The sequence below is a fragment of the Scophthalmus maximus genome, chromosome 2 (genome assembly GCF_022379125.1).
Source record: "Scophthalmus maximus strain ysfricsl-2021 chromosome 2, ASM2237912v1, whole genome shotgun sequence".
Classification (NCBI taxonomy): Eukaryota; Metazoa; Chordata; class Actinopteri; order Pleuronectiformes; family Scophthalmidae; genus Scophthalmus; species Scophthalmus maximus.
The window spans coordinates 16313939-16327965 of record NC_061516.1 but is presented as its reverse complement, the minus strand read 5'-3'; the positions used below and the strand labels follow the sequence as shown (position 1 = coordinate 16327965).

General features: G+C 41.0%; 2 protein-coding genes across 6 annotated transcripts in view; one reads left to right on the top strand and one right to left on the bottom strand.

Moving 5' to 3' along the window:
* Positions 1-1452: 1452 nt before the first annotated feature.
* Positions 1453-6718, top strand: slc22a6l (solute carrier family 22 member 6, like). 2 transcript variants are annotated; one of them, XM_035624866.2, is made up of 11 exons: positions 1453-1762; positions 1915-2416; positions 2509-2612; positions 2769-2923; positions 3133-3301; positions 3388-3511; positions 3612-3727; positions 3824-4038; positions 4833-4941; positions 5892-6095; positions 6226-6718. In XM_035624866.2, exons 2-11 carry the CDS (start codon positions 2012-2014, stop codon positions 6311-6313), a joined length of 1689 nt encoding a protein of 562 aa, XP_035480759.1. In that variant the 5' UTR covers positions 1453-1762; positions 1915-2011; the 3' UTR covers positions 6314-6718. The 2 variants fall into 2 exon arrangements, with proteins under 2 accessions (XP_035480759.1, XP_035480758.1); XM_035624865.2 differs by having other exon boundaries at positions 1453-2416.
* Positions 6719-11490: 4772 nt separating this feature from the next.
* The window catches only part of LOC118300455 (pro-neuregulin-2, membrane-bound isoform), a 65636-nt gene continuing 63099 nt past the window's right edge, over positions 11491-14027 (bottom strand). For all 4 annotated transcript variants that reach the window (XM_035624862.2, XM_035624863.2, XM_035624858.2 and 1 more), the window contains one exon: positions 11491-12414. In XM_035624862.2, coding sequence (XP_035480755.1) covers positions 11760-12414 — 655 coding nt within the window. In that variant the 3' untranslated portion in view covers positions 11491-11759. The remainder of the gene's footprint in view (positions 12415-14027) is intronic.

Sequence of the window (14027 nt, the reverse complement as noted above, 5' to 3'; positions counted from 1 at the left end):
ACTGTCAATGTGATTGCATTGTTTGACACGTGTTTAGTGGAGTAATAAAATGGGAGATAACTCCCATTCTCCAGGGTCTATCACTGTCTTTGAATAGTTTAAAGTCTAAACTCAAATGAACATCATCCAACATTTTGGGATTATCACTAAAACAAACTTTTTGGGAATTTTGAAGCAAACTGAATCTGTTATTATGCGTAAAGAGATGTGTAAACGTCCTCGCGGTGGGCCTCAGAGGCTCACGGCGGGGCTGACACCTTGTAAACACAGCAATGTAACATATAACATCCATCCATTAGCTATAGCCTTTAAGGACCGCGGGGAGAGGCTGGAGCCAGGCCCAGTTGACAGTGGCAAGAGACAGGGTACATAATTTAGAGTCACCAATTAACCTGTGCTGCATGTCTTGAAGACGTGCACAGGTGAAAGTGCAAACCAATGCACCACTTCGCCACCTTCAAATTCAGGAAATAAAAGAAACAGCCAAGAAAATGCACCCGAGTGACCCTCTGAGGCATAGTTCCAGTTTCAGGAGAAAATGTCATTCTTGGCTTTACACATACCAACCCAGGTCTTAGCGACCTCAGAATATTCTGTACTATCTCCAACTTCTCCTGGAGCTATTTTAGTGGATGAGAATAACTTTCACAAAAACTCCAAACTTTCTAAAGTGAGGAATGACATGTCCTTTACTCGTATCTCCAAAGACTGCAAGTCAGGTGATGCTTTTATCCTTGTTTGGTGATGCTGATGTGAGTACAACCCTCACTGTTGGGTGTGGTAAGAGGTAAAACTTTCCGCCAGAGAGACGGCAGATAAAACTACCTTCTCTGATATTTCAACCTTTTTTGTTCAAAATGTTGACCCCATTCAGCATCTCTTCCTTTTTGATCGTGTGAGTTTTTTTCTGCACACCAATTTACCAAAGAGCTCTGAATGAGTGATACAGAAAAAAATGGGTAGGAATTTGGATAGATTGTTAACCTTATCAGACTCTCAGCTGAGAAAACTAAGAGTTTATTGTTTTGCCTTAGTGCATCTGCAGCTTCATCCAGCTGGACATCATGCTGAGCTTTACACAAGTGTTCACATTCCTCAAAGCTAGTCATCAGGACACAAACCAGGCACAAACACAAAAAAACCTGTCAGATTTTAGCAACATGTATAGTGCTTTTACAAAGACAATGCAAATGTAAAATTTTGATTATCAAGTGGATATAAAAAAAAATGTGGGGATGCAGTTCTGCAGTTCTTTAACTTGATTCTGACCAAACTTTAACTGTTGTTGATTGAATAGTCGTCACTTATTGACTCCAAATTCTGTTTGTCCAACACAAATTTGTGTTCACGTGTGTAAACACAGATGTGACCATGAATACACTTGCTCAGTTACACATACAAATGCACAGACACTGTCATTGTACTTTAGATTAAGTAACCAATAAAAGGCAGGGAGTGCGTCTCAGTGCAAAGAGCATAGTTCCATGCCCACGCCTGATGCTGGAGCTTACTGGCACTCCAACCAAACATTGTTCACACACAGCAAGGACTCGGCACTCTGCTTGAATGTTCTGCGAATGTGCAGCTAATACCTCAGGAGGTTACACTGCACTGCCAATAATCCATAGTTCAGAAAAGCTGCTGGAATTTCCGAGGCGATTACATACTTTAACAACCTGTTGTTACATGGCAATTTTTACATCTTCTTCATTTTTTGGCTTTCTCTGGGACTCTTTGTCAGGATACTTTTCATCAATTGACGGTACAGTGCCTTAATTATTTTTAATGAAAGTGCAACACTGTGTAAGCCATTATAAAAATTGCATTTTTTAATATACTTCATGTAGCCTGGTTAGAGAAGGCTAATTCGGTAAGAAGCCTATTTTCACAGGTGCAAGAACATTTCTTTTTCAGGCTCATTTTTCTATTACACATCCAAGCGTTTTAAAGGAACCTACCAACAGCAGGATCCTGCAGGATCCAATAATTGAGAGGCCTTCGTTACAAAACTATGGCATTTAGTGACCTCCTAGAGCAGGTGGGCAGCACAGGACGCTTCCAGGTCCTGCATGTGACCCTCCTCAGCATACCTGTCCTGATGATGGCCAGTCATAACCTGCTGCAGAACTTTGTGGCTGCAGTGCCATCTCACTACTGCAGCGCGCACACAAACCTCTCGCAGTTGCAGCTGAGCCCAGAGGAGACGTTGCAGATCACGGTGCCATTAGACGACGCGGGGAAGCCACAGAGGTGCCGGAGATACGTTGCTCCACAGTGGCACCTCCTGGGTAAGAATGGGAGCTCCGGTTCAGGGGATCTGGGAGACCTTGAGGATGGTTTGGATGCTGACCTGCAGGGATGCACAGATGGATGGACCTATAACATGACTGCGATGAGTTCCACAATCATCTCAGAGGTTTTTTTTTAGTCATCTTTGTTTTCATTCACAGTATGAATATTACTATGTTGTCTTGCATTGGGTTTATCTTGTGCCATGTTTTTTGTCAGTGGCATTTGGTGTGTGATACGCGCTCTTTAAACCAAATGGGACAAACCGTCTACATGGGAGGTGTGCTTGTGGGAGCTCTTCTCTTCGGAGGTCTTTCAGACAGGTAACATTTTACTATAGACACTTGATTATCGATGTAACTTATTCTATATATTCTACGTATACATATTCTGAATGTTTAGCAAACAGTTTAGATGATGTGCTACACAGTAGTCTGACCTGACTGAACATACTCTTTACAAATCTTCCTGGCTCCAAGATATGGTCGACGCATCCTCCTGCTACTTTCTAACCTGCTGATGGCAGTGTCAGGAACATGTGTTGCATTCTCAACCTCCTTCTCCCTCTTCTGCCTGTTCCGGTTTGTTTGTGGCATGGCTCTGTCTGGCCTAGGACTCAACACCTTCTCGCTCAGTGAGTTATTAAGCTGGATGGGGTTTAATCAAAAATATGTGATAATCTTCAGTAAATCCAGAATAAATAATTTGATGTGGGCTATTTGGAGTTTGCAGAATGAAGTCATCTGGCCTGTCACTTATCACAATATATTGTGTTACTAATGAGGTAGTAATCATTCTAAATTCTATAAAATATGTCTTCTTCTTTGGTCATTTCATTTAAAGTTGTGGAGTGGATCCCCACTCGAGTACGGACTGTCGTGGGGACATTAACCGGTTACTGTTACACGATAGGACAGTTGATCCTGGTATTAATAGCCTACTTCATCAGGGACTGGAGGTTTTTAACCCTGGCTGTATCTCTGCCCTTCTATATCTTCTTCCTCATCTCATGGTGAGTTGCCAAGTATTGACGTGCAGAGAAAAAAATAAATGTTTTGCCGCTACAATTACTGATCAATAAAAAAATATCTCATACAGGTGGTTTCACGAATCATCAAGATGGTTAGCCCTGAATAATAAGTCTGACCAGGCCATCAAGAACCTCCAAAGTGTGGCCAAATTTAATGGCCGCGGTGAAGACGGAGAAATAATTGACAATAAAGTATGGGAACATGGTGTGTTTGTGTTATTGCCAACCCTATCTGTTAATAATTGTATTTTAAATACATTTTAATTGAGAGAAACTTTGTTTTCATGGATAGATGCTGCAGGAGTCCATGAAGAAAGAGCTGTCCAGTACTCAGGGCTCCTACTCTGTCCTCGATCTGTTTCAAACACCCACAATGAGGGCAATGACACTCTGCATGAGTGCTGTCTGGTACATGTCCTGCTCAAATTGTAGAAAAACTCAAAAAACATTTCTGAGCATCGTCTATGCAACTGCAATGATACCATGCATGTTTTCTATACTTAGGTTATCAACCAGCTTTGCCTACTACGGTCTTGCTATGGATCTGCAAAAGTTTGGGGTGGACATCTACTTAATCCAAGTGATCTTCGGTGCTGTTGACATCCCCGCTAAAGTTGTCGTCACCGTGTCTATGAGTTATTTTGGAAGGCGTCCATCGCAAAGTGCTGTCCTCATCATCGCTGGAATCACTATTCTGATCAATGTATTGGTACCTTATGGTAGGTTAGTAATATGAATACATCTCACGCTGTCTTGCACTGTCATTGCACGCAACACAATTGATCATTTCCAATCTGTGTTTTCTGTGTTGCTTGGTCCGTTTATGTCTGAAACTGCTGACCTCTGCTCTGGTGTGCCCCAGGGTTCTACCTTGGGTCCTTTACTATATGCCTTCCTGAAGTCATGTCATTGGCACATTTAAAGCGATCTCATACCACCATCATGCTGGTGATGTTGAGCTGCATGTATACTTTGAGCATTATGAGAATGATAAATTGCCTGTTTTGCACATTTGTCTGACTATCATAGAGCCCTGAATGGCTAGTACGTTTTACAGCTTAATGCTGATATGACTGAGGTCCTTATCATTGCTTCAGAGAGCATAAATTCCCAGGTTGCTCAATCCATTGGGTTTGTTTCTTTAGCTGTAGAGACTAATATGTATGTTATGGATTAGGATTAGTTCACGTATAGAGCGCAAATGGCTAAGCACCTGTGTACAACTCTGAACTGCTCTGTCCTTATATCACCTGTGGGTCACTCAGGTCATCTGGTTGGGGATTACTTGTTCCTCATGCTTGACTAAAAACAAAAAGGGGCAACAGTGCACGCTTTTATGTCTTTCTGTTGCATATGTTTCACCACTTTTATAGCGTTAAATAATATACTTTTGTGAAGTACTTTGTGACGTTGCTCTGTGAAAGGTACGATACTAAATAAACTTTACTCACTTACAAGTAAGGGCAAGAGAAAAAGCAGACACTGATCAGATGCATGTTTCACCTCTGTGCAGACAAACAGACTATACGCACCTGTCTGGCTGTCCTGGGTAAAGGTTGCCTTGCTGCATCGTTCAACTGCTGTTACCTTTACGCCGGAGAACTTTACCCAACCATCATTCGGTAAGTCTAATTTAGATTTTTCTCAATTATTTGTTTTACTGAGGAATTTCAGCTAATGTAACAATTTGTTTGTCTATTGAGGTTATCTGTATTAATAAATGAGCCAGATGAGTTTTTCCCCACTGGACCTGCATTAGCCTCATAAATAGATGGAACTCATATTTTTCAAATATGGGCAACACTTACGAGGTCTAGAAACTCTTTCATAATATAGAATAGGTGATCAATTAGACCATAACTACAGGAGAGCCACAGTTTAAATTCAGTGCTGTGTGGTGTTCATGCTGTTAGTCCGCAGTTTCTTTTACAGACACATTGGCAGGGGAGCAGATAAAGATTAACAATGTCAAACACCTACCTTCTACCAAGATTACCACATGGCTAAACAATAACGAACAATTATAAACTCAGTGACAGTTTCATTACACTTGCCTGTTAAAAGCAGCTCAAACTCTTCATCACGACAAGGTATTGGAAACCACTTTGAGGTTTTTGTTAATGTTTGTGCATTTGTTCAGACTCTTAATCAGCAACAGCTCAGCAAGGTCTAACAAACTGTATTCTGCAATAACCTTTTTTTGACTGACATCAATGTTGCAATATTGTTATTTGCACACTGACTATATGTTTGAGTCTAAGCATCATTCTCTGTCCTCTTTTCCTGACAAAACTTGATCTCTGGAAACTCCTTGGTGCAGTAAAGTTCCTAGAGGGCACCTCTTTTGGAATTGTGACACCAACAAATGTATCGTGTTCAGACATCTTTCACATTCAAATGTTTAGCAGTTAGAAGAAACTTAAAACCCTCTGACCCTAACCCATGTGTTTTATAAAGTGAATCAACTGAATATCCATCTTTCACTATTTTAAACACCAAAATTACTCATTTTAAAGGACCATGGTACTTACACCTGTATGTGGCATTTTAATAGTTGTTCTTTTTCTCTTAGCCAGAATGGCATGGGCTGGTCATCCATGATGGCTCGTGTAGGAGCCATGGTGGCCCCTATGGTGGTCCTCACCAGGGATTACATACCTTGGCTCCCAGGTTTGATCTACGGAGGAGCTCCAATCCTCAGTGGGATTGCTGCATTATTTCTCCCAGAGACACTTGGCTCACCCCTTCCTGACACAATACAAGATGTGGAGGACAGGTGAGAACAGATCTGGTCCTACTCTTTTATCGCTGCATGTCCAGAAATGAAAACATCCATTTTGGTAACAGTACACATGAGGATTTATATTATATTATTACAAATATTATATTTGGAATTTTCATCACAGGGGATCTGGGAGAAGTTCCAAAATGTCACCAAAGGAAACGATAATCTTGCAAGACACCCAGGCGGATCTACTAAAGCAGGCTGCCTGAGGGCATCTGTGGGGTACACATTTCTGCTCTCCGGCCTGTTTAACTTTTTTGATTTCTATGAAGAGAATATTGTGTCCTACGACTGCTGGACAAATGTAGTTGCGATATTATTTTTGAACAGGTCAATCCAGTGAAATGAAAAGCTGCAAACAATCAAACCTATATGTATTTGTTGTAAAGAAGCTTTGAGGTCCTTAGTCTCATTTTTGACCAACTCTGTTTTATATTTTTGATAAATGTGTAAAAAAAATTTATGATTACTATTTTCGGTCAGGGCATGGCTAAAAAATCCAGTGTGGACCTGCTACCTGCCTATACCTCTGATATGTAACTGATTATTGTAAGTCGTTTTGGACAAAAGCGTAGGCAAATTGAATGTAATAAAAATGATGTATATACATACAACCCTACACAAAACAGTTTTTCTCTCCACAACTCTTCTGCAATCCATACGCAGCCCTTTTCTCCACATTTCTGCCATTTTCTCTCCTTTATGGCTTTGGGCATGCTCGTTTTCATCAGTTTGGTGCCTAGCAAATGAAAGTAACCCTGTTCCCCAGGAGGCTCAGGTGAGGATTGCTAAAATTCAAAGGCTCATGATGATATTATGCGAGTCGTAGAACGGATATTGCCTTTGTCAATCATTCTAGCTCGAAGACATGAAGGCAGTTACCCTGTTCAAAATTACAGTGTTTCAGTGGCCGGGGTAGCTCAGTGGATAGAGCAGGCACACATGTACTGCGAGGTTTATGCCTCGACGCAGAGGTTCAGGGTGCGAATCTGACCTGACCTGATATCTGTATGTCTTCCCCCCCTCTCTCTCCCCTTTCTCACCTAGCTGTCCTGTCTAATTAAAGGCGGAAAAAGCCCCCCCCCCCCCAAAAAAAAAGCACAATTCAGTCTTTTGGAGACACTTGAAACGTTCAAGGACATCAGTGACAAAAAAATATGTTAAACCTGGAGGCCTGTAATTACAGGTGTTTTTGACAAGATGTAGCAGGTATAGGTTGATTTCCAACTTCTTGCATAAAGTATATCTGATTTAACTGTTATGAACATGATATTTTTCATACGGGGGGGGGGGGGGGTTACAATTTCAGCCATGTATATACAAATGTAACTTAGGTATTTTCAAAAACTACAATATGTTACCTTTAAAATGATTTCCTAATTATGTGTGCTGGGCTTACCTTTCTTCTGAAATAACCTTTTTCATTTAGGAATACCAAATCTGCAAAAATTATATAAAAAATAGTGGATTAGAATCAACAGCTATTCATTGATCTCTCCTGTGTTGTTCTTTCCTCGTGGTCTGTTGAACTCAAATACACAGCATGGTGTGTTGTTGAGATTCCATTTAAATGGGCTGAGTCACTGTCCGGTCAATTGACTGAAGCCAAAATCAAGAATTGAAGTTTAAAGACAGAGAAAACAGCACCACCCGGTGGGAGATAGAAATACAAATAAAAAGAAGAAGAAGGAAATTCCTGATCTTGCGTCTGAAGTAAATACATAAATCAGCGAGTAAACCACCGTGAGAGCAAATGGGCATAAAGTGTTGTTTCACTTAGATATTAACTACGAGCGCTGCTGTGGCCCAGATCTAAGGTCAAACTGACAGTCACTCTGTCCATTAAACTTGACTCCAACGGTCACTCTAGCTAATGTCTACAGGAGTTTAAATGGACAAACTCAATCCATACATATCCATAAATGGAGAGCAACTTTCACAGAAAAGGATGTTTTTCACAGTGAAGCAAAATAAAAGGAGAGGTTTGGATTTGCCACTGAATTTGACTTTCTTTTGAATCAGTCCTCTGATTATATCTGTGACGAGAAAGACTACTTTGATTTTGACAGAGAAATACCAATTTGGGCCCAAACGTATTTTTTACATGTGGAAACCAGACTTGTGTGAAATACATAACAACTCAAACACACAGCAGTCGATATACTGCTGGCGGCCAGTGCAGCAAGTCAATGAATAAACATTTGAAAATAACAGCTTATAGTTGATGTAATATTTAATATGAAAACATTATGTTTCTACAGGAGTTATGAAAGTTGCACAAAACTTATGAACTATATTTCAAACTGGAGGGATTTTGCCAATATTATCATTCCATATTTGCTACGATGGTCACTTCAGAAGTAAATTAAAATGTTCAGCCTTTTAATGTGGTGGGACTGCCAGGCCTTCTCATAAACACCCCATCACATCGGCATGGTTCGTGTTTAGTAAATGGGGGAAATACAACTGGATATGAAAACCAATCACACTCTGCAAAAGCTGAACTCTTCTTTTTTTTGTGTGACTTTGTGAATCTTGCTGTTGTGTCACCATCTAGTGGTGTAATGTTGCTAATGCTTTATCCGAAGAAAATGCAGAATCATTGTAATACGATACAAAGGTTAAAATGTAAAAGCTCTGAGCTAAAGCATATCTTGACATCTTGACCTGTATTTCTCACAAGATAAATATTCTTGCTGCCAAAGGTTTCAAAGTCTGCTGGAAATGTTAAGTTAGTTGCTTTTCATGTATTGGTGACGACTCCCATATAACTTCACAATGGATTAGGCATTTTAAAAATATTAACAGTTCTGCTTTGGTTTTTGTTTTACTTCCTGTATGATTATTGATATGCACAGTTATATCATTTAGCAATGTTCAGATTTTATGTGTGTGATCCTCAGACACACTGTGTACTGTGCGCATTGTGCCAGATGAGTCCGACCTTAATCCCAGATAAAAAGGCGAATCTCTATGCAGAGCAAAGCTTTCTACAGAAATAACTACATCGTAAAATGATATGAATAAAGATTTATTTTCTCATATGAACAGGTGGATTCATTTTTCATTTTATTATACAATCTATGACAATCTCGCATTTTTTTTCTTTTTTTCTAGCATATTTCAGGAATGACATGGGGGAAAGGTTCTTTTTTATTGCTGAATGTTAAATGAAATACACTTTCACTGACTGGAAAAAAATAATTGTCTGCTGCTTTTTTACCATGCACCCATCTAACCTTGACCACAAGGACATGCAGAGGAGAGGTGTTCAAACATTTCAAGCGAGGGTGGGGTCAGGTGGGGGGTTGGGGTGGGAGTGGGTGGGGTTGGGGGGGTCATAAAATTAAACAATAGAGACTGGCAGGACGTGCCTGGTAGCATCTCAATTGGGTGAGAGGACTGGCAAAGTGAAGGGAGTATCACACTGAAACTAGAGGAGCACTGTCTTCTTCAGCATTTTTTCAGACATACAAAATTAGAACCGGAGGTCAGAAACTCTGATATCTGCAAGTGAGGTGTGACCAAAGACCATTCTCTATAACAATACCACTGTGCATTTACCATAGAGCAGATATAATTGCAGATCAATCTTTTAAAGAGTTTTTTTTAACCAATAACCATGTGATAATTCAGCATTCAGCTGTTTTTTTTTTCTTTTTACGAGGAGTAGAAGGTGAAACATCATCAACTGTCCTCTCTCACTGAGTCACTTGTAATGGGTTTGACATTTCTTGAATCATCTTTTAAATATTTACTTTTCCTTCAGTGGAGGACAGAGGGCTTAAATGATTTGGTTTACTTTTAAAATCGTCATCATTTACGGAGCAAATTTGAAATGACTAGATCCGCCAACGAGACAAAGCAGTACAAAGTACTATTGGAGGAGTGTGCATGTAAATCGGAGCGGTCTAAACCTAGTGACAAAAGAATTCATGGACACAGTCATTCAATGGACATGAGTATTTGAACAAGAAAGGCTGACAACTTGATAGATGGCTGCATAATGGCTTTAAAAAAATATCTCATGTAAATATGCATTTATATCATGTGATTTCATTCTGCACTATAGGCATCACATAGCTTCATCACACACAGCACACTACAGTCACCTCTTAGAAAATGATGTAATCAAACAGCAAAATAGAAAGTTTGCATATTTTTGCATTGTATGATCCTCCAACGTTTCACAGCTATTTCGCTCATGTTGTCGAGCGTGTTCTGTACTGCTCTCCACAGAGCTGCTTCCACTCGGCTCTTCCTTCTCTGTCTATGGGAGTGTTCAGGGAACTGGTAGACTGTATGTTAACGTTTAGGCCCTCGACATCTGAGAACCTTAGTCTTAGGTAGACCTAGAGGAAGAGGGTGAACTGGGGGCTAGGTGGAGGGTGGAGGAACAGTGGCGGTGTGTGTGCGTGCTTGTGTGCATGTGTGTGTGTGTGTGTGTGTGTGTGTGTGTGTGTGTGTGTGTGTGTGAGTGTGGTGGGGGGGGGGGGGGGGGGGGGGGGGGGTCATGTGGAAATCCTGAGACACTTTGTGGCCTTTTAACACAAGCCACAAAAACAGATTGGACACAGAAGGATGATGAGGCATGGGATTAGAGTCGAAGTTGAGTGAAAACAGATGCAATCGTTTTGTTTTGCCACCACCTCTGGTGGCAGGGGTCACCCTGTGCCAAGTGGCTCAGTGTTTGTTGCCCTCATAACAGGCTAACATGAGGAAAAATCTAACTGGGGCAGACTGGGAAAGGGGCAGAATAGCTGTAAACACATCAAGCAAGGACCTGCATAACATACAACCCTACAGCAGTCTCATCTGTCCACCTGCGCTGGAGGTCACTGATCTGATCCAGCACTACTCTGTGAGACACTCCACGGTCTCCTCCGCTGAGACAACAGTAGACCCACATATTTGATGTTACCACAACAATGAAATTCATCTGACAATCACAAATACATGCAAGCAAACTGACATGCGCGCCGCGCACACACAAACACACACACACTGGACACGCACACGCACACACCAACCACAAATTCTCTCACCCTGTTTCGCTCACTCTTTCTCTTGGTAGACATTAGTCAGAGGGCAAATAAGGATTTACATTATATTAATCAGGCGTTCTATTAAATCACAAATAATAATCCCTACAGGTTAATCATATTAATGTAAACATACACTTTATGTTGAAGTGGTTTATATTGCGTGATATGGAAGGGGTTATGTTCCAGTGGGGCTAGACTCCTCAAAGAATGCAACTTGGAAAGAAAGTAAAACGGAAACCAGAGAGAAAAACAAAACAAAACACAACATAAACGTGTATAAAAAATGAGGCGTCCATATAAGAAAGGCTACAAAAACCTCCACTGGCCCTCTGGCATCGGCATACAGCAAAAGGCACCACAATATTACTCTATTTTTTTTTTTTACGTTGTGAAAAAACTGGCACATCTTTTTATGCTGTAAATCAAAATGTACATATAAATAGAGTTTTCCCTATAAAAAAGTCTTTGCTGTTAACTAGTAGACAACTTTTGCTAAAATGAAAATAAATATTTCATTTGTTTAGAATATCTGTCAGTTATATAAAATAAAAATATTTCTTATAGATGCAGGTCTATACTATATTTATTTTTGTTGGTTCATTTTCACTCTTTAATGGGGTGTATTGTCCGGTTTAGAGCGTGAGTGTGTAAGTCTTGTATGCATGTTCCCATGCCCACTGTGCCGCCCCGATGGGTGAGAAGTCCGACTGTCCGCCGGCCTGTAGATGGTGGAGGGCTCAGCATTCATATTCTGCATACTGAGGAAGGGCGTGCTCTCACCGTCTTCCTCTGACTCACTATCTGTTAGGCAGCTTCGAGACCCATAGTCCCGAGATGCCTCATATCCACGTGGGGCCACGTGGCCATTCAGTCTGGATCTCCTCCAGCGCCGGCTACCAGCTTCACTGGACCCACTTCTCTTTGGTTGCTCCCGAGAGGAGAGATACTCCTGGGTGGTCTCATAGTCTTCGTCCTCAGCCCGCCGATAGGGGCTGGAGGGCAGACTCCCCCTGCTGTCATTAAGATAGGTACGACGCTGCTGCCGGTAGGGCTCCTGGCACTGGGCATCATGTAGGGGCACCTGGTAGCGGCGCAGCAGAGGCTGGTCATCCTCCAGAGGGTAAGGGTTGTGGACAGCAGGAGGGAGAGACATGGCATGGCTGGCATTGGGGGATGTGATCTGGAAGGTAGGCACCTGTGGGGGCAATGAATAATGGAAATCCACTGGCGAGAGTCGAGCTGGTGTTGTCAGGGCTGACACGTATCTGTGGTAAAAACAGAGGGGAGGAAGGAGTTATGTAGAGAAAAGCAAAGAACAGAGGAGAAGAAAGAGGAGTGTACAAAAAGAAGTTTGAGTGTATACTGTAAACTGAACGAACGTTGCGCCTTCAGCGCCAAGTTACTAGAAAGCTGCAAATAGACATTTAACCCTAAATGCAAAGTATTAATGCAAAGTATTTTCTATACATAGATTTAAGAGATTGTCACTTGAGCTGAACTGCTGTAAACTAGATATCTTTAGTAAGTTCTATCAATATTTTTCAATTTAGTTTTTCCTAAACTGAAATAAAAAAAGACAAAGAGTAGGTTTTTGTTTCAAAATATGCAATACATTGCAATACAGAATCTAATATACTGCAGTTGAACATTTTGTGTAACTATATTTCATACCTTGATACTGCTCAAGGAAGAAAACGGCTGTTCCCTTTCGGTCTGCATGACTGAAATATCCCTAATGGAAACTTATTATCAACAAGAGAAACGATTTCTGTGGTGTCCTACAAGGATCTATCCTAGCTCCACTTGCTTTGCTGATATCATTGGGTCTTTAAGTATACAAACATAATATTGGTTGATGCTAAAGGTGTACAAAAGCTAATTATTATTGTTGCGCAGACTAATATTAGTGCTAAAAATGTTATACGAAGCTAATCAGAATTTCAAATGTTAATAATGTAATGTCATTTGTATCAGTTCTTTTACATTCAACTGGATACATCTGAGCTCTCCAGAGTGGGCAGGAGCCAGGAGCATCTGTTTCAGCTGCCCTTCAGTCTTTGATGAAGAATGGTTCTGACTAAGATCTGGAACTTTGGACCAGCCTGCTGAACAACAGCACCCAGCAAACCCAATATTCTAATTTATGACAATCTGGCTCTTCCGCGAACTAAGACTTAAATTGGCACACTGGCCACTGTATCTTTTACGGCATGTCAGTGTATAGATTCTGTGCTAGTTTCAGATTAAAGCAGTTTTCCTGTCCAGCCCCCATGTTGATCAGATAGCGATCATTGCACACGAGCAGATGAGATTTCTCTGCGGAGAAGTGTTTTCTCTTAGTACCTGGAAAAGCCTCCAAGGTGCAAGAACACTGGGCTTTCAACGTGAATGGGAGATTGCACTTTGATTGGTTTATTGCACCCAGAACACACCCGTAATTAACTAAGCCAGTCAGTGAAACCCTTTTGAACCACGACATCTGGAGCAGCAACCTTTTCTTTTCTGCTAATAGACTAGCACAAGTGGGTTTGGACATGCCCTTAATACACTTGCACCATGCAAAAAACTACAGCAGACTACAACTAAACCACAACGGACCATGTGAGACGCAAACCTGAGATATTCCTACAACACTGCGGATTTAGCTTATAAAGAAGCTGTTGCCATGATCGAAGATATGTTTGTTACCTGCAATGGGAGGGAGCAGATGTTAGTTTAGCAATCTGCATCTGCATGACATCTCAGCATCTAAGGCCCTATATGCATGCTTAATATATGCATATATTATGAATATCTCATAGTTTATTAGTCACTGGTCTATTTCTGTAACTACTATCTATTTAAAGGGACTATTAGCAGCAATGCTTAGCAAACTCTT